The sequence below is a fragment of the Oncorhynchus mykiss genome, chromosome 16, assembly GCF_057628025.1.
Source record: "Oncorhynchus mykiss isolate SJ-2025 chromosome 16, ASM5762802v1, whole genome shotgun sequence".
NCBI classification, from domain to species: Eukaryota; Metazoa; Chordata; class Actinopteri; order Salmoniformes; family Salmonidae; genus Oncorhynchus; species Oncorhynchus mykiss.
The window spans coordinates 68728465-68752500 of NC_143037.1; the positions used below are offsets into that span (position 1 = coordinate 68728465).

At 44.8% G+C, this 24036-nt stretch overlaps 1 protein-coding gene across 2 annotated transcripts in view; it reads left to right on the plus strand.

The window, feature by feature from the left end:
• The first annotated feature begins 320 nt into the window (after positions 1-320).
• The window catches only part of LOC110492564 (A-type voltage-gated potassium channel KCND3), a 302307-nt gene continuing 278591 nt past the window's right edge, over positions 321-24036 (plus strand). For both annotated transcript variants that reach the window (XM_036947565.2, XM_036947566.2), the window contains exons 1-2: positions 321-1174; positions 2407-3616. In XM_036947565.2, coding sequence (XP_036803460.1) covers positions 2514-3616 — 1103 coding nt within the window. In that variant the 5' untranslated portion in view covers positions 321-1174; positions 2407-2513. The remainder of the gene's footprint in view (positions 1175-2406; positions 3617-24036) is intronic.

Sequence of the window (24036 nt, forward strand, 5' to 3'; positions counted from 1 at the left end):
AACTTCACGACGACTAGCAGGCAGTGGGTTCTGAACAAGAATTCGGAACCCTTTAGAGACGATGGGCAAAGGGGCATGTAGAGGGCTATCTGTGCACGTGCCTGCTCTATATGTCAAACCTATGATTGTTGTTCTGAGAGGAGAGAATATGCCCCTGAAAATAGCTGATTAATGGCCTTGTATTATCAGGTATTATGAGGTCCAGGCATTTATTTATGTTTCAAATGTTCCCTTGGTACGTCCATATATGTGTCTTGTTTAACAGTTCACTGCGTCATTGGAAGAAAGGCAATTATTACAAAACCCATAGTGTGAGACTTGACTTGATTTCAGTAGCCTAGCCTATAGTATTCCCTCATCTATAGCCTTCTGATAGGTGGAAATAAAAACAAAAAGAGTGATACAACCAGAGCCCATTTGAAAAACGAAACAAGTGGAAGAGGATGAAGATCAAATAATTTAAATGTTCTCTTTTTCATCCGTGAAATTGTTAACCTTGTCCTTCTTGATGCCTCGTTTTGAGTCCCAAGGCTATTGGTTTCCTGCCGCGCTTTTAGTAAAAAGCGGACACTGCTGCGAAGCGTTTCTCTCTTCCCGCTGTCCTCGGCTGCACACGGAGGCAAACCGACAATTTAACCGCTAGAACGAGCAGTCGGGGAAATAAATAGAAGGAGTGACGGAGAAATAGAGAGAGAGACAGACAGAGAGAGAGAGGGAGAGAGAGAGAGGGAAAGCAAGAGAGATGAAGCAAGACCGAGAGAGAGAGAATCAGATATGGGGCGTTTATTAGAGTGAGATAACGGAGAAAGATAATCCTACCCCTGTCCAGCACTCTAAAATGTGCTAGAAGGAGAGCGATCCTCAGTGTAGTTTACCGCTTCCCACAGCAGAGGCGGTGGAGCGAAAGCCTTGCGTCGGAGTAGTGGGATTATCCCCTCTTTCTCGCAATGGAAACTGAATGAAAAACGTTGGACAGATGTTTTAAACTCCAGTGCTTTCGCTTACAATTATTGTCAAATCGCATCCTGCTATGTTATTCTCCTTTTATTTCAACTTCATATGTGGATTCTGAGGGACATTCTAAAAGGTAACCAACCTACGGCGCAACAGCTGCTCTACAAGTAGTTAGCCCCAGGAAAAGCTCTTATTTTTGTGGATGCAGAAATGTGCATGGGTAAGTGTATTGTATTACCATGAACAGAAACCTAAATGATTGATGTTTATGTAAGAATTGGTTTAGTTTGCTTCAGCAAGGCAGCATCTGTATTCTCATAACACTAATGCAGCCAAATGACAGCCAAGCTTTCGATTCTGAGAGAACTGTCAAAGTCGTAGGCCATTTTATAGGGCTTGGTTATGTTTGTCTATATAGATGGATACATTTTTTCAAACTGAGAAATTGAGGGGCAAATACAACAATGTCAGTAGAACCTAAATTCGAGATGACAAGGTATCCATTTATTTAGCCACTGGCTATTCCTCCAAAGGAAACAATGGGTTGCACACCCTTTGGAAATGTTCTGTTAGTTTTGACTCAACAGGTACTGAACAACTTGACTGCCAGTCCGCGGGCTGCACCTCGGAGCCGTCTTTAACAACGGGTTCTACTAGAATTTAGGCCACTGAATTAGAACTACGCACTGTTTTAAAAAAAACTGTAGGCTATGTCTTGGTCTGCCAAGCTGTGAAGGAGAAAATATGATTTGTTATGAATGTGAAACCTCCCATGACTTGGAAAGAGCGAGCAGGAAGATCCTGAACAATCCTATCTGGCTATTATATTTGTATCATGCACAGAAGAGCAAACCCTGTAACCCAATAGAGGGAAAAAGTACATGCTATTTCCATTTCTTATATTACATCAGAGTAATTATGGGGAATGGATCTTTAAAGGATATTGCAATATGCCCTAGGCTTAAATTACACGTATCATGATCAGATTAAGATACTGTAGGGTTATTCCTATTGGAAGTAATGTACTCTTTCCAGCTAGTTGGTGTCTATTACATGGAATTGTGGTTTCGTATAATGAAGTTGGTATGCATATTTTCTATGTTTTACATTTATACTACCCTACTATTTCACCTTGACACTACCTTGTTCATTTACATTTTAAAAACAATGTCGTTTTTTAATCAAAATGCATCCATTTATCTCTCTCTCTCTCTCTCTCTCTCTCTCTCTCTCTCTCTCACACACACACTCACTACTCTCTCCATCATCCTCCTCTCCCGCCTCTCCTGCTTCTCCCACCTCTCCCTCTCTCTTCCCCTCCCACCTTCCCCCACTGTCTCTCTCTCCCACCTCTCCCTCTCTGTCTCCCCCTCCCATCTTTCCTGCTGTCTTCCCTAACCCCTGCTGTCTCCCCTTCCCACCTTTCCCCTCTCTCTCACCCCTCCACCACAGTCTTCCCCCACCCCTGCCTCTCTCCAGATGGTGAGTGAGCTGAAGCCAAGCTGGTTGTGAAGGTGCTGGTGGACTTGTCCCTGTCCTCGCCCCAAGCCAGACTCACCATGGCGTCGGGAGTAGCGGCGTGGCTGCCCTTCGCCCGTGCTGCTGCTATTGGCTGGATGCCCGTGGCCAACATGCCCATGCCCATCGCCCCCACAGAGAAGAACAAACGCGCAGACGAGCTCATTGTCCTCAATGTAAGTGGACGCCGATTTGAGACCTGGCGGAACACGCTAGATAGATATCCCGACACCTTACTGGGCAGTTCAGAGAAAGAGTTTTTCTACAATGAGGAGACCAAAGAATACTTTTTTGACCGAGACGCGGATGTGTTCCGCGCTGTTCTCAACTTCTATCGCACGGGCAAGCTGCATTACCCTCGCTCCGAGTGCATCACGTCCTACGACGAAGAGCTGTCCTTCTTTGGGATCATTCCTGAGATCATCGGAGACTGCTGCTACGAAGAGTACAAGGACCGTAGGCGTGAGAACCAAGAGAGACTGATGGACGATGACGAGGACAAGAAAGATGCCAAGCTTCCCAATATGACGTTCAGAGAGACCATGTGGAGGGCCTTCGAGAACCCTCACACCTCCACCATGGCCCTGGTGTTCTACTACGTCACCGGCTTCTTCATCGCCATCTCAGTCCTCACCAACGTGGTGGAGACGGTGCCTTGCGGTGCCACCCCTAACACCAAAGAGGTGACGTGCGGCGATCGCTACACAGTAGCCTTCTTCTGCATGGACACGGCCTGCGTCCTCATCTTCACAGTAGAGTACCTCATGAGACTGTTTGCTGCGCCAAGCCGCTACCGCTTTATGCGCAGCGTGATGAGCATCATCGACGTGGTGGCCATCTTGCCCTACTACATTGGCTTGGTGATGACAGACAACGAGGATGTGAGCGGGGCCTTCGTCACGCTCCGGGTCTTCCGGGTCTTCCGTATCTTCAAGTTCTCCCGTCACTCTCAAGGGCTGCGCATCCTGGGGTACACGCTGAAGAGCTGCGCCTCAGAGCTGGGCTTCCTCCTCTTCTCCCTCACCATGGCCATTATCATCTTCGCTACCGTTATGTTCTACGCCGAGAAAGGTTCCACGTCGAGCAAGTTCACCAGCATCCCAGCCTCATTCTGGTACACCATCGTTACTATGACGACACTTGGGTAAGGGGAAAAGCATCTGTTTTTGTGCGTGTGCGTGTTGTCTGCTTTTCTATCTGTGTATTTCTTTATCTGTGCTGGAAATGGATGGATGGATTTCACCTAGACAACACAACACAAAGCAGGCAGGGGTAATACGTCCTGTCTGTTCATGCCATGGTTGTAACGTCACTGCCATGAGTACAGGGGAATATTGTACCTCATGATGGATCCAGAACATTGGCACAAAGGCACACTGTCATACTGTTCCAAATGTTGTCCTCTCTGTATCTCCTCATCGAACACTAGGGCAGAGAGAGTGGCAGTGGAGATGTCCTGTTCTTTTACAGTAATGCCTCTGCCAACGCTACTGTCTGCTCTTTACACACTACCTGTGGGAGAGAGCCCAGAGGACTGCTGAGGGGAGAGAGAGGGGGGAGGAGTGAGGGAAAGAGGGAGGAAGGATATCAGAGAAAGAGAGAGGGAGGGATAGAGATTAGAGATAGAAGGAGAGAGAGAGACTGATATTGAAGTGGATGGAAAAAGGGGAAAAGGTACAGTAGAGTAGGGTTGGGCGATATTACAATAGCATCGTCTATCAATGATGATTGACAGCCATCGTCGATGGTGACGACATCGTGATGTGCACTTGACTGGCACTGCGCATCATGGCAGCACACAAGTGACATTCTGAGTAATAAGCCTATTCCTATTTGCTGTAGCCTATTTCAATAAATATGTTATATACACAACGCAAGAGAGGAATGTAGGCCAGACAGAGCGGAGCATTTCACCAAATCAACGCAAAATGTCCAGTCATGAAATATTGTTAATCTCTCTCTCTCTGCATGGGCCTTGGGCTATAGCTTAAACCTATTATTATATATTTTTTTATGGACACTGTTTAACTATCTTGTGTCTAGCTGTTAAAAAAATTACCTACAGTGCATCAGAAAGTATTCAGACACCTTGACTTTTTCCACATTTTGTTATGTTACAGCCTTATTCTAAAATTGATTAAATCGTTTTTTCCCCTCATCAATCTACACACAGTACCCCATAATGACAAAGCAAAAACAGGTTTTTAGAAATGTTTGCAAATGTATTCAAATGGAAAAACTGCAATATTACATTTACTTAAGTATTCAGACCCTTTACTCAGTACTTTGTTGAATTACCTTTGGCAGCAATTACAGCCTTGAGTCTTCTTGGGTATGACGCTACAAGCTTGGCACATCAGTATTTGGGGAGTTTTTCCCATTCTTCTCTGCAGATCCTCTCAAGCTCTGTCAGGTTGGATGGGGAGCGTCACTGCACAGCTATATTCAGGTCTCTCCAGAGATGTTTGATCGGGTTCAATTCCAGGCTCTGGCTGGGCCACTCAAGGACATTCAGAGACTTGCTCCGAAGCCACTCCTGTGTTGTCGTGGCTGTGTGCTTACGGTCTTTGTCCTGTTGGAAGGTGACCCTTTGCCCCAGTCTGAGGTCCTGAGGGCTCTGGAGCAGGTTCTCATCAAGGATCTCGCTGTACTTTTCTCCGTACATCTTTCCCTCGATCCTGACTAGTCTCCCAGTCCCTGCCACTGAAAAACATCCCTACAGCATGATGCTGCCACCACCATGCTTTACCGTATTAATGAGCCGTCCCTGGTTTCCTCCAGACGCGAAGCTTGGTATTCAGTCCAAAGCGTTCAATGTTGGTTTCCTCAGATGGTCTGAGAGTCCTTTAGGTGCCTTTTGGCAAACTCCAAGCGGGCTGTCATGTGCCTTTTACTGAGGAGTGGCTTCCATCTGGACACTCTACCATAAAGACCTGATTAGTGGAGTGCTGCAGAGATTGTTGTCCTTCTGGAAGGTTCTCCCATCTCCACAGAGGAACTCTGGAGCTCTGTCAAAGTGACCACCAGGTTCTTGCTCACCACCCTGACCAAGGCCCTTCTCCCCCGATTGCTCAGTTTGTCAGGGCGGCCAGCTCTAGGAAGAGTCTAGGTGGTTTCAAACTTCTTCCATTTAAGAATGATGGAGGCCACTGGGTTCTTGGGGACCTTAAATGCAGCAGAACAGTTTTGGTACCCTTCCCCAGATCTGTGCCTCAACACAGTCCTGTCTCGGAGCTCTATAAACAATTCCTTCGACCTCATGGCTTGGTTTTTGCTCTGACATTCACTGTCAACTGTGGGACCATATATATACAGATGTGTGTCTTTGCAATTCATGTCCAATCAATTGAATTTAAATAAGGTATTTCTGTTTTTTTAATTGATAAATTTGCAAAATTCTAAAAATCTGATTTTCCTTTGTAATTATGGGGTATTGTGTGTAGATTGGTGAGGTGAAAAAAAATTATGGAATTCATTTTAGAATAAGGCTGTAACGTAACAAAATTTGGAAAAAGTGAAGGGGTCTGAGTACTTTCGAAATGCACTGTAATTGAGCTTTTCTCTCCATTCGATAGAAATATGACTTTGGGCTATAGGTTACACTTTTATCATTTTATGCATGGTTTTCTCCCGATCAAACAATGAATCTAACCGAGTTCCATATCAATACGTTTTTTAAATAGCCTAAAACATTTGTCAGGGGACTAATAATGAGAGCGAACAAACAATATCTGAAGCCTAAACTAAAATCAAATGACAAGTTGAATCAAGTTTAAGCTTATTAAGAAATAAATGATCCATCCAGGTCGGGATAATCCCTCCATGCGAGTTTGAAAACCTAATGGCTAATAACCAATCCTCCTACTAGGCCTATTGTAAAAGCTTTAATACAAAGTTAAAATTATGAACAGTAGTCTATCTTATTTCCCAAACATTCTAGCCTGAGAAATTGTCCTAAAGTTGCCGCTTTCAAAAATAACAAGAATGAAAGACTAGCCTTGCCTAGACATAGGCTATTCTAAATCGCAGCAATATAAACAATATTATTTATTTACTGTTATTTTATGAGGCAAATAAATCAATGACCAGTTGTGAAGACAGTAGATAGATTGCGTCTATCCAGCCCACGATGTATGACCTAACTCACTACGTTAAGACAGCCCGTTCCTCATCAGACTCTCACTGCTCCAATGGTCGCTGCTCCAACAGTTGCTAATGCTCGCTGCTCCACTGGTCATTAACAGTCGCTGATGCAACGGTCGCTGCTCCAACGGTCGCTGCTCCAACAGTTGCTAATGGTCGCTGCTCCACTGGTCATTAACAGTCGCTGATGCAACGGTCGCTGCTCCAACGGTCGCTGCTCCAACAGTTGCTAATGGTCGCTGCTCCAACGGTCGCTGCTCCAACGGTCGCTGCTCCAATGGTCACTGCTCCAACGGTCGCTGCTCCAATGGTCGCTGCTCCAACAGTTGCTAATGGTCGCTGCTCCACTGGTCATTAACAGTCGCTGATGCAACGGTCGCTGCTCCAACGGTCGCTGCTCCAAAGGTCATTGATAGAGCGGTCACTGATCCAACAGTCGCTGCTCCAACAGTCGCTGCTCCAACGGTCGCTGCTCCAACGGTTGCTAACGGTCGCTGATCCAACAGTCGCTGCATCAACGCTCAATTGGGTTGAGGTTGGGTGATTGTGTAGGCCAGGTCATCTGATGCAGCACCATCACTCTCCTTCTTGGTCAAATAGCCTTTACACAGCCTGGATGTGTGTTTTGGTCATTGTCCTGTTGAAAAGCAAATGACAGTCGCACTGAGCGCAAACCAGGATGGCATGGCGTTTCGCCTCAGGCCTGATTCACGCAGTCTCCTCTGAACAGTTGATGTTGAGATGTGTCTGTTACTTGAACTCTGTGAAGCATTTATTTGGGCTGCAATCTGAGGTGCAGTTAACTCTAATGAACGTATCCTCTGAGGCAGAGGTAATTCTGGGTCTTCCTGTCCTGTGTCGGTCCTTATGAAAGCCAGTTTCATCATAGCGCTTGATGGTTTTTGCGACTTTCAAAGTTCTTAAAATGTTCCGGATTAACTAACATTCATGTCTTAAAGTAATGATGGACTGTCATTTCTCTTTGCTTATTTGAGCTTTTCTTGTCATAATATGGACTTGGTCTTTCACCAAATAGGGCTATCTTCTGTATACCATCCCTACCTTGTCACAGCACACACAACTCTTTGGCTAAAAAGCATTAGAAGGAAAGAAATTCCTCCTGTAAATTAAAATGCATTCCAGGTGACTACCTCATGAAGCTGGTTGAGAGAATGCCAAGAGACTAGGCCTCCATAATCGCCCGACCTCAACACCTGCAGGCTGTGTAAGGGCTATTTGACCAAGAAGGAGAATGATGGAGTGCTGCATCAGATGACCTAGCCTCCAGAATCACCCGACCTCTACCCAATTGAGATGGCTTGGGATAAGTTCGACCGCAGAGTGGAGGAAAAGCAGCCAACAAGTGCTCAGTAAATGTGGGAACTCCTTCAAGACTGTTGGAAAGCATTCCAGGTGAAGTTGGTTGAGAGAATGCCACAAGCATGTGCAAAGCTGTCATCAAGGCAGAAGGTGGCTACTTTGAAGAATCTCAACTATAAAATCTATTTTGATTTGTTAAAAACTTTTTTGGTTACTACATGATTCCATATGTGTTATTTCACAGTTTCAATGTCCTCACTATTATTCTACAATGTAGAAAATAGTAAAAATAAAGTGACTGTCCAAACTTTTGACTGGTACTGTATACAGTTGAAGTCGGAAGTTTACATACACTTTAGCCAAATACATTTAAACTCAGTTTTTCACAAATCCTGACATTTAATCCTAGTAAAAATTCCCTGTCTTTGGTCAGTTAGGATCACCACTTTATTCTAAAAATGAGAAATGTCAGAATAATAGGAGAGAGAATTATTTATTTCAGATTTTATTTCTTTCATCACATTCCCAGTGGGTCAGTAGTTTACATTACACTCAATTAGGATTTGGTAGCTTTGCCTTTAAATTGTTTAATGTGGGTCAAATGTTTTGGGTAGCCTCCCACAATAAGTTGGGTGAATTTTAGCCCATTCCTCCTGACAGAGCTGGTGTAACTGAGTCAGGTTTGTAGGCCTCCTTGCTCGCACACGCTTTTACAGTTCTGCCCACAAATTTTCTATAGGATTGAGGTCAGGGCTTTGTGATGGCCACTCCAATACCTTGACTTTGTTGTCCTTAAGCCATTTTGCTCAACTTTGGAAGTATGCTTGGGGTCGTTGTCCATTTGGAAGACCCCTTTGCGACAAATCTTTAACTTCCTGACTGATTTCTTGAGATGTTGCTTCATTATATCCACATAATTTTCCTACCTCGTGATGCCATCTATTTTGTTAAGTGCATCAGTCCCAACTGCAGCAAAGCACCCCCAAAACATGATGCTGCCACCCCTGTGCTTCATGGTTGGGGCTTGCAAGCCTCCCCCTTTTCCTCCAAACATAACGATGGTCATTATAGCCAAACAGTTCCATTTTTGTTTCATCGGACCAGAGGACATTTCTCCAAAAAGTACGATCTTTGTCCCCATGTGCAGTTGCAAACCATAGTCTGGCTTTTTTATGGCGGTTTTGGAGCAGTGGCTGCTTCCTTGCTGAGCGGCCTTTCAGGTTATGTCGATATAGGACTCGTTTTACTGTGGTTATAGATACTTTTGTACCTGTCTCCTCCAGCATCTTCACAAGGTCCTTTGCTGTTGTTCTGGGATTGATTTGCACTTTCCCACCAAAGTACGTTCATCTCTAGGAGACAGAACGCGTCTCCTTCCTGAGCGGTATGACGGCTGCGTGGTCCCATGGTGTTTATACTTGCGTGCCATTGTTTATACAGATGAACGTAGTAACTTCAGGCATTTGGAAATTGCTCCCAAGGATGAACCAGACTTGTGGAGGTCTACAATTTCTTTTCTGAGGTCTTGGCTGATTTATTTTGATCTTCCCATGATGTCAAGCAAAGAGGCACTGAGTTTGAAGGTAGACCTTGAAATACAGCCACACCTCCAATTGACTCAAATGATGTCAATTAGCCTATCAGAAGCCATAGGCTATTCTCAATCACATCGTTATGACAGATTGAACAAACACTATTAAAAAAGGAGGATGAGGCAATTGAAGCAATTATTATCCATGACGTCATTTTCTGGAATTTTCCAAGCTCTTTAAAGGCACAGTCAACTTAGTGTATGTAAACTTCTGACCCACTGGAATTGTGATACAGTGAATTATAAGTGAAATAATCTGTCTGTAAACAATTGTTGGAAAAATGACTTGTGTCATGCACAAAGTAGATGTCCTAACCGACTTGCCAAAACTATAGTTTGTTAACAGGAAATGTGTGGAGTTGTTGAAAAACTAGTTTAAATGACTCCAACCTAAGTGTATGTAAACTTCCTACTTCATCTGTATACACATTATACATATATGAGATACTCAAGGTCCAATGCAGCTGTTTTTATCTCTATATCAAATCATTTTTGGGCAACAATGAGATATATCATAGTGTGGAAATATATATAAAACACAGGAAATCGCATTTTTGACTGTACTGGGCTTTTAAGCTTATTAAAAAATAAATGATCCCTCCATGCTAGGTTGAACAGGAAATGGCCAATCCTCCTACTGGACCCATCAGAAAAGTTTTAAGACAGTAACAGTTATGAACAGTAGATTATTTCCCAAATATTCAGATAGGCTAAGAAGGGAGTTTCCTAAAGTTGCCGCTTTCAAAAAGAACAAAAATATAGGCCTAGCCATAGGCTATTCTCAATCACATCTTTATGACAGAAGCAATTATTATCCAGTTCTGAAGATGGTAGATTTAGCTTCTATCCAGCCAATGATTTATCCTAACTCACTACAGTAAGACAGCAGCCCGTTCGTCATCGGTTGACCGTCACTTTGCTCCGTCTTGTGCGGGCCACACAGACACAGACGTACACACACCTGTTTTATGCTGAAGCACCACCAGAAAGGGATATTAGAAAAAATGAGTCTATCCCCAGGCTATCAGCAACATTATCTTTCGTCATGATTTGTCCAATTCATCCATGCAATTAAAAAAAAATAATAATGTTTTGTCCACACACACACATAAATGTTTTATGAGTAAATATCACGATAGGACAAAGGTTGACATCGCATAACCCTAACACACACACACACACACACACACACACACACACACACACACACACACACACACACACGGGCCTGTCGCAGTGCCACTGCCGCCCATTAGGCCAGATGATGATGTGTTGTATGAGCGAGTGTGAGAGTGTGTTTGAGTCAATGTGTGAGTCAGACTGAGGGAGAGGCTGACAAATTGTTCTGTCCTCTTAAATTTCACAGCCGTAGACAAGAGCACTAGACAGACCCAGACAGACCCTGTCCAAGCCATAGACAGAGCCACATAGACAGGTAGCCATAGACATGCCATAGACAGGCCACAGACAACTAGACAGAGACATAAACAGGCCACAGACATAGAACCATCGACATTTCACAGACAGAGAGCCATAGACAGGCCACAGACAGAGAGCCATAGACAGGCCACAGACAGAGAGCCATAGACAGGCCACAGACAGAGAGCCATAGACAGGCCACAGACAGAGAGCCATAGACAGGCCACAGACAGAGAGCCATAGACAGAGCCACAGAGGTGATAAAAGGGTAGCAGTAACTCATTGGTTGGGTTTGGAGCTCCTGGCAACCTCCCATAAGACAGCCAGTCATCCCCTGTCACTCACGCTGACACTCTGTCATTGAGGATATGCTGTTAGCAGGGTCGTACTGTAGCCACTGTCACAGAGTGGATTTGCTGTTATCCCACCATGCAGAGTTATCATACCATGCAGAGTTATCCTACCATGCAGAGTTATCATACCAAGCAGAGTTATCCCACCATGCAGAGGTATCCTACCATGCAGCGTTATCCTACCAAGCAGAGTTATCCCACCAAGCAGAGTTATCCCACCATGCAGAGGTATCCTACCATGCAGAGTTATCCTACCATGCAGAGTTATCCCACCATGCAGAGTTATCCCACCATGCAGAGTTATCCCATCATGCAGAGTTATCCCACCATGCAGAGTTATCCCACCATGCAGAGTTATCCCACCATGCAGAGGTATCCTACCATGCAGAGGTATCCCACCATGCAGAGTTATCCTACCATGCAGAGTTATCCCACCATGCAGAGTTATCCTACCATGCAGTTATCCCACCATGCAGAGTTATCCTACCATGCAGAGTTATCCTACCATGCAGAGTTATCCTACCATGCAGAGTTATCCCACCATGCAGAGTTATCCCACCTTGCAGAGTTATCCTACCATGCAAAGTTATCCCATCATGCAGAGTTATCCCACCATGCAGAGTTATCCCACCATGCAGAGTTATCCCACCATGCAGAGTTATCCCATCATGCAGAGTTATCCCACCATGCAGAGTTATCCTACCATGCAGAGTTATCCCATCATGCAGAGTTATCCCACCATGCAGAGTTATCCCACCATGCAGAGTTATCCTACCATGCAGAGTTATCCCACCATGCAGAGTTATCCAACCATGCAGAGTTATCCCACCATGCAGAGTTATCCCACCATGCAGAGTTATCCTACCATGCAGAGTTATCCTACCATGCAGAGTTATCCCACCATGCAGAGTTATCCCACCATGTAGAGTTATCCTACCAAGCAGAGTTATCCCACCATGCAGAGTTATCCTACCATGCAGAGTTATCCTACCATGCAGAGTTATCCCACCATGCAGAGGTATCCCACTAAGTAGAGTTATCCTACCAAGCAGAGTTATCCTACTAAGTAGAGTTATCCTACCAAGCAGGATTATCCTACTAAGCAGAGTTATCCCACTAAGCAGAGTTATCCTACTAAGCAGAGAAATCCTACTAAGCAGAGTTATCCCACCATGTAGAGTTATCCTACCATGCAGAGTTATCCCATCATGCAGAGTTATCCCACCATGCAGAGTTATCCCACCATGCAGAGTTATCCTACCATGCAGAGTTATCCCACCATGCAGAGTTATCCAACCATGCAGAGTTATCCCACCATGCAGAGTTATCCCACCATGCAGAGTTATCCTACCATGCAGAGTTATCCTACCATGCAGAGTTATCCCACCATGCAGAGTTATCCCACCATGTAGAGTTATCCTACCAAGCAGAGTTATCCCACCATGCAGAGTTATCCTACCATGCAGAGTTATCCTACCATGCAGAGTTATCCCACCATGCAGAGGTATCCCACTAAGTAGAGTTATCCTACCAAGCAGAGTTATCCTACTAAGTAGAGTTATCCTACCAAGCAGGATTATCCTACTAAGCAGAGTTATCCCACTAAGCAGAGTTATCCTACTAAGCAGAGAAATCCTACTAAGCAGAGTTATCCTACTAAGCAGAGAAATCCTACTAAGTAGAGTTATCCTACTAAGCAGAGTAATCCTACTAAGCAGAGAAATCCTACTAAGTAGAGTTATCCTACCAATTAGAGTTATCCTACCATGCAGAGGTATCCTACCATGCAGAGGTATCCTACCATGCAGAGTTATCCCACCATGCAGAGTTATCCCACCATGCAGTTATCCCACCATGCAGAGTTATCCCACCATGCAGAGTTATCCCACCATGCAGAGTTATCCTACCAAGCAGAGTTATCCCACCATGCAGAGTTATCCTACCATGCAGAGTTATCCCACCATGCAGAGTTATCCTACCATGCAGAGTTATCCTACCATGCAGAGTTATCCCACCATGCAGAGTTATCCCACCATGCAGAGGTATCCTACCATGCAAAGTTATCCCATCATGCAGAGTTATCCCACCATGCAGAGTTATCCCACCATGCAGAGTTATCCTACTATGCAGAGTTATCCCATCATGCAGAGTTATCCCACCATGCAGAGTTATCCTACCATGCAGAGTTATCCCATCATGCAGAGTTATCCCACCATGCAGAGTTATCCCACCATGCAGAGTTATCCTACCATGCAGAGTTATCCCACCATGCAGAGTTATCCCACCATGCAGAGTTATCCCACCATGCAGTTATCCCACCATGCAGAGGTATCCTACCATGCAGAGGTATCCTACCATGCAGAGTTATCATACCAAGCAGAGTTATCCCACCATGCAGAGGTATCCTACCATGCAGCGTTATCCTACCAAGCAGAGTTATCCCACCAAGCAGAGTTATCCCACCATGCAGAGGTATCCTACCATGCAGAGTTATCCTACCATGCAGAGTTATCCCACCATGCAGAGTTATCCCACCATGCAGAGTTATCCCACCATGCAGAGGTATCCTACCATGCAGAGGTATCCCACCATGCAGAGTTATCCTACCATGCAGAGTTATCCCACCATGCAGAGTTATCCTACCATGCAGTTATCCCACCATGCAGAGTTATCCTACCATGCAGAGTTATCCTACCATGCAGAGTTATCCTACCATGCAGAGTTATCCCACCATGCAGAGTTATCCCACCTTGCAGAGTTATCCTACCATGCAAAGTTATCCCATCATGCAGAGTTATCCCACCATGCAGAGGTATCCCACCATGCAGAGTTATCCCACCATGCAGAGTTATCCCATCATGCAGAGTTATCCCACCATGCAGAGTTATCCTACCATGCAGAGTTATCCCATCATGCAGAGTTATCCCACCATGCAGAGTTATCCCACCATGCAGAGTTATCCTACCATGCAGAGTTATCCCACCATGCAGAGTTATCCAACCATGCAGAGTTATCCCACCATGCAGAGTTATCCCACCATGCAGAGTTATCCTACCATGCAGAGTTATCCTACCATGCAGAGTTATCCCACCATGCAGAGTTATCCCACCATGTAGAGTTATCCTACCAAGCAGAGTTATCCCACCATGCAGAGTTATCCTACCATGCAGAGTTATCCTACCATGCAGAGTTATCCCACCATGCAGAGGTATCCCACTAAGTAGAGTTATCCTACCAAGCAGAGTTATCCTACTAAGTAGAGTTATCCTACCAAGCAGGATTATCCTACTAAGCAGAGTTATCCCACTAAGCAGAGTTATCCTACTAAGCAGAGAAATCCTACTAAGCAGAGTTATCCTACTAAGCAGAGAAATCCTACTAAGTAGAGTTATCCTACTAAGCAGAGTAATCCTACTAAGCAGAGAAATCCTACTAAGTAGAGTTATCCTACCAATTAGAGTTATCCTACCATGCAGAGGTATCCTACCATGCAGAGGTATCCTACCATGCAGAGTTATCCCACCATGCAGAGTTATCCCACCATGCAGTTATCCCACCATGCAGAGTTATCCTACCATGCAGAGTTATCCCACCATGCAGAGTTATCCCACCATGCAGAGTTATCCTACCAAGCAGAGTTATCCCACCATGCAGAGTTATCCTACCATGCAGAGTTATCCCACCATGCAGAGTTATCCTACCATGCAGAGTTATCCTACCATGCAGAGTTATCCCACCATGCAGAGTTATCCCACCATGCAGAGGTATCCTACCATGCAAAGTTATCCCATCATGCAGAGTTATCCCACCATGCAGAGTTATCCCACCATGCAGAGTTATCCTACTATGCAGAGTTATCCCATCATGCAGAGTTATCCCACCATGCAGAGTTATCCTACCATGCAGAGTTATCCCATCATGCAGAGTTATCCCACCATGCAGAGTTATCCCACCATGCAGAGTTATCCTACCATGCAGAGTTATCCCACCATGCAGAGTTATCCCACCATGCAGAGTTATCCCACCATGCAGTTATCCCACCATGCAGAGGTATCCTACCATGCAGAGGTATCCTACCATGCAGAGTTATCCCACCATGCAGAGTTATCCCACCATGTAGAGTTATCCTACCAAGCAGAGTTATCCCACCATGCAGAGTTATCCTACCATGCAGAGTTATCCTACCATGCAGAGTTATCCCACCATGCAGAGGTATCCCACTAAGTAGAGTTATCCTACCAAGCAGAGGTATCCTACTAAGTAGAGTTATCCTACCAAGCAGGATTATCCTACTAAGCAGAGTTATCCCACTAAGCAGAGTTATCCTACTAAGCAGAGAAATCCTACTAAGCAGAGTTATCCTACTAAGCAGATAAATCCTACTAAGTAGAGTTATCCTACTAAGCAGAGTAATCCTACTAAGCAGAGAAATCCTACTAAGTAGAGTTATCCTACTAAGCAGAGTTATCCTACTAAGCAGAGAAATCCTACTAAGTAGAGTTATCCTACCAAGCAGAGTTATCCTACTAAGCAGAGTTATCCTACTAAGTAGAGTTATCTTACTAAGTAGAGTTATCCTACTAAGCAGAGTAATCCTACTAAGCAGAGTTATCCTACTAAGCAGAGTTATCCCACTAAGCATAGTTATCCCACCAAGCAGAGTTATCCTACCAAGCAGGGTTATCATACCAAGCAGAGTTATCCTACTAAACAGAGTTATCCCACTAAGCATAGTAATCCTACCAAGCAGAGTTATCCCACTAAGCAGAGTAATCCTACCAAGCAGAGGTATCCCACTAAGCAGAGTAATCCTACTAGCAGAGTTATCCTACCAAGCAAAGACATCAGAACAACATACAGTTGTGGGTTGAGCTTTAGTTCAGTGGGCTAATGTGGCCTTGGAACCCACCCGATGACTTACACAATGTTACCTTAGATGTACCTCAGGGATGCCTGGCCTGCAATCAATGTGAGCTGTACTCTAATGACAGGTCACAATGTTGGTGGCTCATATCCTGAGTGAGACCTGAGATCCAGGTTGTGCTCTTCTGTTGCTGTGTGTGTGTGTGTGTGTGTGTGTGTGTGTGTGTGTGTGTGTGTGTGTGTGTGTGTGTGTGTGTGTGTGTGTGTGTGCGTGCGTGCGTGCGTGCGTGCGTGTGTGCGTGCGTGAGTGAGCGGAAGGGGGATTAGGGTTTTTGGGTTAGGTGTCTATGATTGTGAGTGCACAAAAGCGATTAGAGGTAGGTGCATACACTAGGACATTGTCTAATGTAGGTTACACGGTCGAGGCTTTTGCCAAATAGAATACCACTCTAATTAATCAGAAATCTCATTTGGTTGTTTGAAGGTACTCACATAACTACAGTAGCCTATAGTACCGGATATTGAGTGTAGCAGAATCAGTTATGCTGTATATTGTCATAAAGAATAGTTCTATCTATTACTCCACATATTAATCAGGGAGTGAAAACTCAGTTTTGCTCCCATTTATGTTCATTTGATTGATTGAGAGGAAAACTAGTTCATGCAGACATTGTTTTTATTTTGTCTTCTCTTCCATGCGCAGCTTGTCTCGTAGCTCCAGGGCACAGTGGAGTGTTGTTCACAGCTCTGCTCTGTTCTGCTCTGTTCCAACAGACTCTCATATCATCTGCTCTCCCATATTTCATTTACTGCTCACTTGTTGCTGGTCATGCCCCTGTGTTTTGTCTAATTTCTCTCTCTCTCTCTCTCTCTCTCTCTCTCTCTCTCTCTCTCTCTCTCTCTCTCTCTCTCTCTCTCTCTCTCTTTCTCTCTCTCACTCTCTCTCTCTCTCTTTCTCTCTCTCTCTCTCTCTCTCTCTCTCTCTCTCTCTCTCTCTCTCTCTCTCTCTTTCTCTCTCTCACTCTCTCTCTCTCTCTTTCTCTCTCTCACTCTCTCTCTCTCTCTCTCTCTTTTTCTCTCTTTTTTTCTCTCTCGCTCTCTCTCTGTGTTATAAATAAAGATCCGTCCCAAGGCGACAGCTCTCTAAACCCAGACAGTGAGAAGAAGATGGCTGGTGTGTGTGAGTGCGTGTGTATCGTGACACAGCTTCAAATCAAATCAAAGTTTATTTGTCACGTGCGCCGAATACAACCGGTGTAGACCTTACAGTGAAATGCTTACTTACAGGCTCTAACCAATAGTGCGAAAAAGGTATGTGTGTGTGTGTGTGTGTGTGTGTGTGTGTGTGTGTGTGTGTGTGTAGGTAGGTAAGTAAATAAATAAAACAACAAAAATAAGAGTAGCAAGGCTATATGCAGACACCAGTTAGTCAGGCTTATTGAGGTAGTATGTACATGTACATGTAGGTATGGTTAAAGTGACTATGCATATATGATGAACAGAGAGTAGCAGTAGCGTAAAAAGAGGGGTTGGCGGGTGGTGGGACACAATGCAGATAGCCCGGTTAGCCAATGTGCGGGAGCACAGGTTGGTCGGGCCAATTGAGGTAGTATTTACATGAATGTATAGTTTAAGATGACTATGTATATAGCTTCCCGCCAGAGCTGCTGTAGCTCCGTGTCCCAGTCAGACAGTCATCTGTCACTGCTGTAGCTCCGTGTCCCAGACAGACAGTCATCTGTCACTGCTGTAGCTCCGTGTCCCAGTCAGACAGTCATCTGTCACTGCTGTAGCTCCGTGTCCCAGACAGACAGTCATCTGTCACTGCTGTAGCTCCGTGTCCCAGACAGACAGTCATCTGTCACTGCTGTAGCTCCGTGTCCCAGACAGACAGTCATCTGTCACTGCTATAGCTCCGTGTCTCAGTCAGACAGTCATCTGTCACTGCTGTAGCTCCGTGTCCCAGACAGACAGTCATCTGTCACTGCTGTAGCTCCGTGTCTCAGTCAGACAGTCATCTGTCACTGCTGTAGCTCCGTGTCCCAGACAGACAGTAATCTGTCACTGCTGTAGCTCCGTGTCCCAGACAGACAGTCATCTGTCACTGCTGTAGCTCCGTGTCCCAGACAGACAGTCATCTGTCACTGCTGTAGCTCCGTGTCCCAGACAGACAGTCATCTGTCACTGCTGTAGCTCCGTGTCCCAGACAGACAGTCATCTGTCACTGCTGTGGATCTTACCAGTGTATTGTTTGTGTGACAATAATCCAGACATAATCAGAAATACATAATCCCTCAGCAACAATGAGCAATAAAGAAGAAGGTGAGTAGGTATTTAGAGCACAGCTCCCCTCTCTCTCACTTTCTCTCTCTCACTTTCTCACTTTCTCTCTCTCACTTTCTCTCTCTCACTTTCTCACTTTCTCTCTCTCACTTTCTCTCTCTCACTTTCTCACTTTCTCTCTCTCACTTTCTCTCTCTCTCTGTCTCTCTGTCTCTCGCTCTCGCTCTCTGTCTCTCGCTCTCTGTCTCTCTCTGTCACTCTCTCTCTCTCTCTGAATAGGGTGTAATACACACAATATCAGCATGCTGGACTGTATCAACTATCCAAGACACTGCTTGTCCTGACAGACCATGAAACACTGGAACACACTGCACGCTCTCTCTCTCTCTGTCACTCTGTCACTCTCTCTCGCTCTCCCTCTCCCCTGCCGGTTGGTGGGTGGTAATGACTCCATGACAGTAGCAGGTTATCATGAGGGAGGGAGGAAGGGAGGTAGAGAGAATAATATAGGTAAGGGGCAGAAAGAGGGTATAAGGGAGAGAGGGAAGAGGAAAAATATATATTTTTAGAGACAGAAATAGGTGAGAGGGGGTAGTAATCTTTTTAATATGTAGTCCCCTGTGAGGATCCATCCTGATATTTGACTGAACCTTTATCATATTTCCCACTGGGGTGCACAACGGGAACATGCTGTCTTGTAACAACCAGGCCAAATGTAAATCCCATTCAGGTCTGTGGGGAGTGTCGACAGCGGCACAGCCATTTAGGAAAGTGGAGTTTAGGAGGATTTACCTTCAGACAGACTACAGAGGGTTGTTAGTGAAATTGATTTTAACCTTTGAGAGGGCAGCAGCACGGTAGGATTTGTAATTTTGGCCTGAGCCAATAAAATTAATATGTCTTCCGATCTGGGGAAGAGGGAGGTAGGGAAGGAGAGAGGGGGAGAGGAGATGGAGAGAGGGAGGGAAAAGTAGTAGGAGACAAGAGGTAGTAGGAAAGACAGCAGGAGAGGTAGAGACAGAGAGATAGAAATAGAAAGAGAGAGGGAGGAGAGGCTGGAGTCTATGAGTAGACCTGAATGTGACCTTTTGTCTGTTTGGCGTATTTAGACTGACCTTTCCCAGTGACACACCCCTCTCTCCTTTCTCTCTCATGGAACCATGAAGAATGTCACAGAAATAGGAAAACTGCACAATAATGATGCTGCTCTGGCAGGCTGTTTGGAATTAGACTTATGGGACCTGGAGTTTTGTTGAAATTTGTCAGTTTGCCTTTTATATAACTGTATTTTCTCCCTAATCTTGTTGAAGACTACACATGGTGAGATGATGTAGCTTAGCCACGATGGCCTCCTTGTCTAACTGGCCTTATAGCAATCTAAAATGGGAATCTGATGCTCAATTGGTAGAGCATGATGCTTGCAACACCGAGAGGGGGTTGGATTCCTGGCACTACCTGTACGTGATATGTATGCACGCATGACTGTAAGTTGGTTGTTATATGGTATTGTATGATGGGATGAGATGTAAGCATGGGAACAGTGTCCCAGCTGGGTCAGAAATGGATCTAACGTAGCAGGTGTAAAACAATAAACGCCTGAAACTAGATACATACTGGTTTTGACGAGAAGGGGGAGGCTCTTTTCCTGTTCTACCAATCCAGTAAATGTGGAGGAGGAGTTAATATGGAGTGTCACCTTGTTAACGTCACAGGCTCTCTTTCCATTTCCCCTGAAAACTGGAACATCCGGTTGTTGAGAACTCAGCAGAGGCTGGTCAGAAATAGACGTTCTTCCAGGAATCCTGGTGAGAACGTCGCTGATTGACGTCATGCATACGTACCGTTGTTACTAATAGTCTTTCCTTATGTCCCTGAATTGCTTGTCATTGTGTATGATGTCCTATGAAACAGACAACAAATCTGATCAAGCTTTTTGTCTATGCATGTATACAAATACATGAACGAACCCATTTCGAGATGTGATACAAACATTAGTTCAGGTCTCATGAAAGAGACCGCACAATACTAAGCTAGCTACAATCAGCTGCCATCAACGACAAATTAAGAGGCTTCCGTTTTGACACTGGGTGTTTTGTTGGTGCTATCCTGGCAATGGTCGGATGGATGTGATCACATTGTATTGTGATCATTAGCGTCCCCACAGCCCAGAGGCTCCCAATCACAGAGCACTTGTTTCTGATCACAGTTCCCACTGGATCAATAGCCTGCTCTCAGTCTCCTGGACAACCGTACAACGACCTCGGTCTGACGCTCACTCTATCTATCTGCTGCTACAGGCTACAGAGGTGTGTGCGTGTGTGCATGTGTGTGTGTTTGTTTGCGTGTGTGCTATGCTTGAGCGGTATACCGTATATCGAATACCGGGGTATTTTGAAATACAGATGGTATGAATTTGAAAACCATCAACAACAACAAAAATGTATATATATATACTGTATATATATATAAACACTACCAGTCAAAAGTTTGTATACACCGACTCATTCAAGGGTGTTTCTTTATTTTTACTATTTTCTACATTGTAGAATACTATTAAAGACATCACAACTATGAACTAACACATATGGAATCATGTAGTAACCAAAAAAGTGTTACAAATATATATTTTATATTTTATATTCTTTAAAGTAGCCACCCTTTGCCTTGATGACAGCTTGGCACATGCTTGGCATTCTCTCAACCAGCTTCACCTGGAATGCTTTTCCAACAGTCTTGAAGGAGTTCCCACATCTGCTGAGCACTTGTTGGCTGCTTTTCCTCCATTCTGCCGTCCAACATGTCCCAAGCCATCTCAATTGGGTTGAGGTCGGGTGATTCTGGAGGCTAGGTCATCTGATGCAGCACTTCATCATTCTCCTTCTTGGTCAAATAGTCCTTACACAGCCTGCAGATGTGTTGGGTCCTGTCAAAAAACAAATGATAGTCCCACTATGCGCAAACCAGACGGGATGGCATATCGCTGCAGAATGCTGTGTTAGCCATGCTGGTTAAGTGTGCCTTGAATTCTAAATAAATCACTGACGGTGTCACAAGCAAAGCCCCCCCACACCATCACACCTCCTCCTCCATGCTTCATGGTGTGAACCACACATGTGGAGATCATCCGTTCACCTACTCTGTATCTCACAAAGACACGGAGGTTTCAAATTTGGGCTCATCAGACCAAAGGACATATTTCCACCGGTCTAATGTTCATTGCTTGTGTTTCTTGGCCCAAGCAAGTCTCTTCTTCTTATTGGTGTCCTTTAGTAGTGGTTTCTTTGCAGCAATTCGACCATGATGGCCTGATTCTCGCAGTCTCCTCTGAACAGTTGATGTTGAAATGTGTCTGTCACTTGAACTCTGTGAAGCATTTATTTGGGCAGCAATTTCTGGGGCTGGTGACTCCAATGAACTTATCCTCTGCAGCAGAGGTAACTCTGGGTCTTCCTTTCCTGTGTCAGTCCTCATGTGAGCCAGTTTCATCATAGTGCTGGATGGTTTTTCCGACTGCACTTGAAGAAACATTCAAAGTTCTTAAAATGTTCGTGATTGACTGAACTTCATGTCTTAAAGTAGTGATGGACCGTCATTACGCTTTGCTCATTTGAGCTGTTTTTGCCATAATATGGACTTGGTCTTTTACCAAATAGGGCTATCTTCTGTATACCACCCTATCTTCAAATGCACCTTTATTTCACCTTTATTTAACCAGGTAGGCAAGTTGAGAACAAGTTCTCATTTACAATTGCGACCTGGCAAAGATAAAGCAAAGCAGTTCGACACATACAACAACACAGAGTTACACATGGAGTAAAACAAACATACAGTCAATAATACAGTAGAAAAATAAGTCTATATACAATGTGAGCAAATGAGGTGAGATAAGGGAGGTAAAGGCAAAAAAAAGGCCATGGTGGCGAAGTAAATACAATATAACAATTAAAACACTGAAATGGTAGATTTGACAGTAGATGAGTGTGCGAAGTAGAAATACTGGGGTGCAAAGGAGCCACATAAATAAATAAATACAGTAGGGGAAGAGGTAGATGTTTGGGCTATTTATAGATGGGCTATGTACAGGTGCAGTGATCTGTGAGCTGCTCTGACAGCTGGTGCTTAAAGCTAGGGAGGGAGATACTGTAAGTGTTTCCAGTTTCAGAGATTTTTGTAGTTCGTTCCAGTCAATGGCAGCAGAGAACTGGAAGGAGAAGCAGCCAAAGGAGGAATTGGCTTTGGGGGTGACAAGTGAGATATACCTGCTGGAACGCGTGCTACGGGTGGGTGCTGCTATGGTGACCAGCGAGCACAGATAAGGTAGGACTTTACCTAGCAGGGTCTTGTAGATGACCTGGAGCGAGTGGGTTTGGCGACGAGTATGGGGCTTTGGTGACAAAACGGATGGCACTGTGATTGACTGCATCCAATTTGTTGAGTAGGGTGTTGGAGGCTATTTTGTAAATGACATCGCCGATGTCGAGGATCGGTAAGATGGTCAGTTTTACGAGGGTATGTTTGGCAGCATGGGTAAAGGATGCTTTGTTGCGAAATAGGAAGCCGATTCTAGATTTAATTTTGGATTGGAGATGTTTTATGTGAGTCTGGAAGAAGAGTATACAGTCCAACCAGACACCTAGGTATTTATAGTTGTCCACATATTCTAAGTCAGCAAGAGCGACAGCAAGAGCTGTCCAGAGTAGGGATGCTGGACAGGCGGGCAGGTGCAGGCAGCGATCGGTTGAAAAGCATGCATTTAGTTTTACTTGTATTTAAGAGCAGTTGGATGCCACGGAAGGAGAGTTGTATGGCATTGAAGCTCGTCTGGAGGGTTGTTAACACAGTGTCCAAAGAAGGGCCATAAGTATACAGAATGGTGTCGTCTGCGTAGAGGTGGATCAGAGACTCACCAGCAGCAAGAGCGACATCATTGATGTATACAGAGAAGAGAGTCGGCCCAAGAATTGAACCCTGTGGCACCCCCATAGAGACTGCCAGAGGTCCGGACAACAGGCCCTCAGATTTGACATACTGAACTCTGTCGGAGAAGTAGTTGGTGAACTAGGCAAGGCAATCATTTGAGAAACCAAGGCAGTTGAGTCTTCCGATGAGGATGTGGTTCTTATCGATGGCAGTTAAGATATCGTTTAGGATCTTGAGCGTGGCTGAGGTGCACCCATGACCAGCTCTGAAACCAGATTGCATAGCAGACAAGGTACGGTGGGATTCGAAATGGTCGGAAATTTGTTTGTTAACTTGGCTTTCGAAGACCTTAGAATGGCAGGTTAGGATAGATATAGGTCTGTAGCAGTTTGGGTCAAGAGTGTCCCCCCCTTTGAAGAGGGAGATGACCGCAGCTGCTTTCCAATCTTTGGGAATCTCAGAAAGAGAGGTTGAACAGGCTAGTAATAGGGGTTGCAACAATTTCGGCAGATCATTTTAGAAAGAAAGGGTCCAGATTTTCTAGCCCGACTGATTTGTGGGGGTCCAGATTTTGCAGCTCTTTCAGAACATCAGCTGACTGCATTTGGGAGAAGGAGAAATGGGGAAGGCTTAGGCGAGTTGCTGTGGGGGGTGCAGTGCTGTTGATCGGGG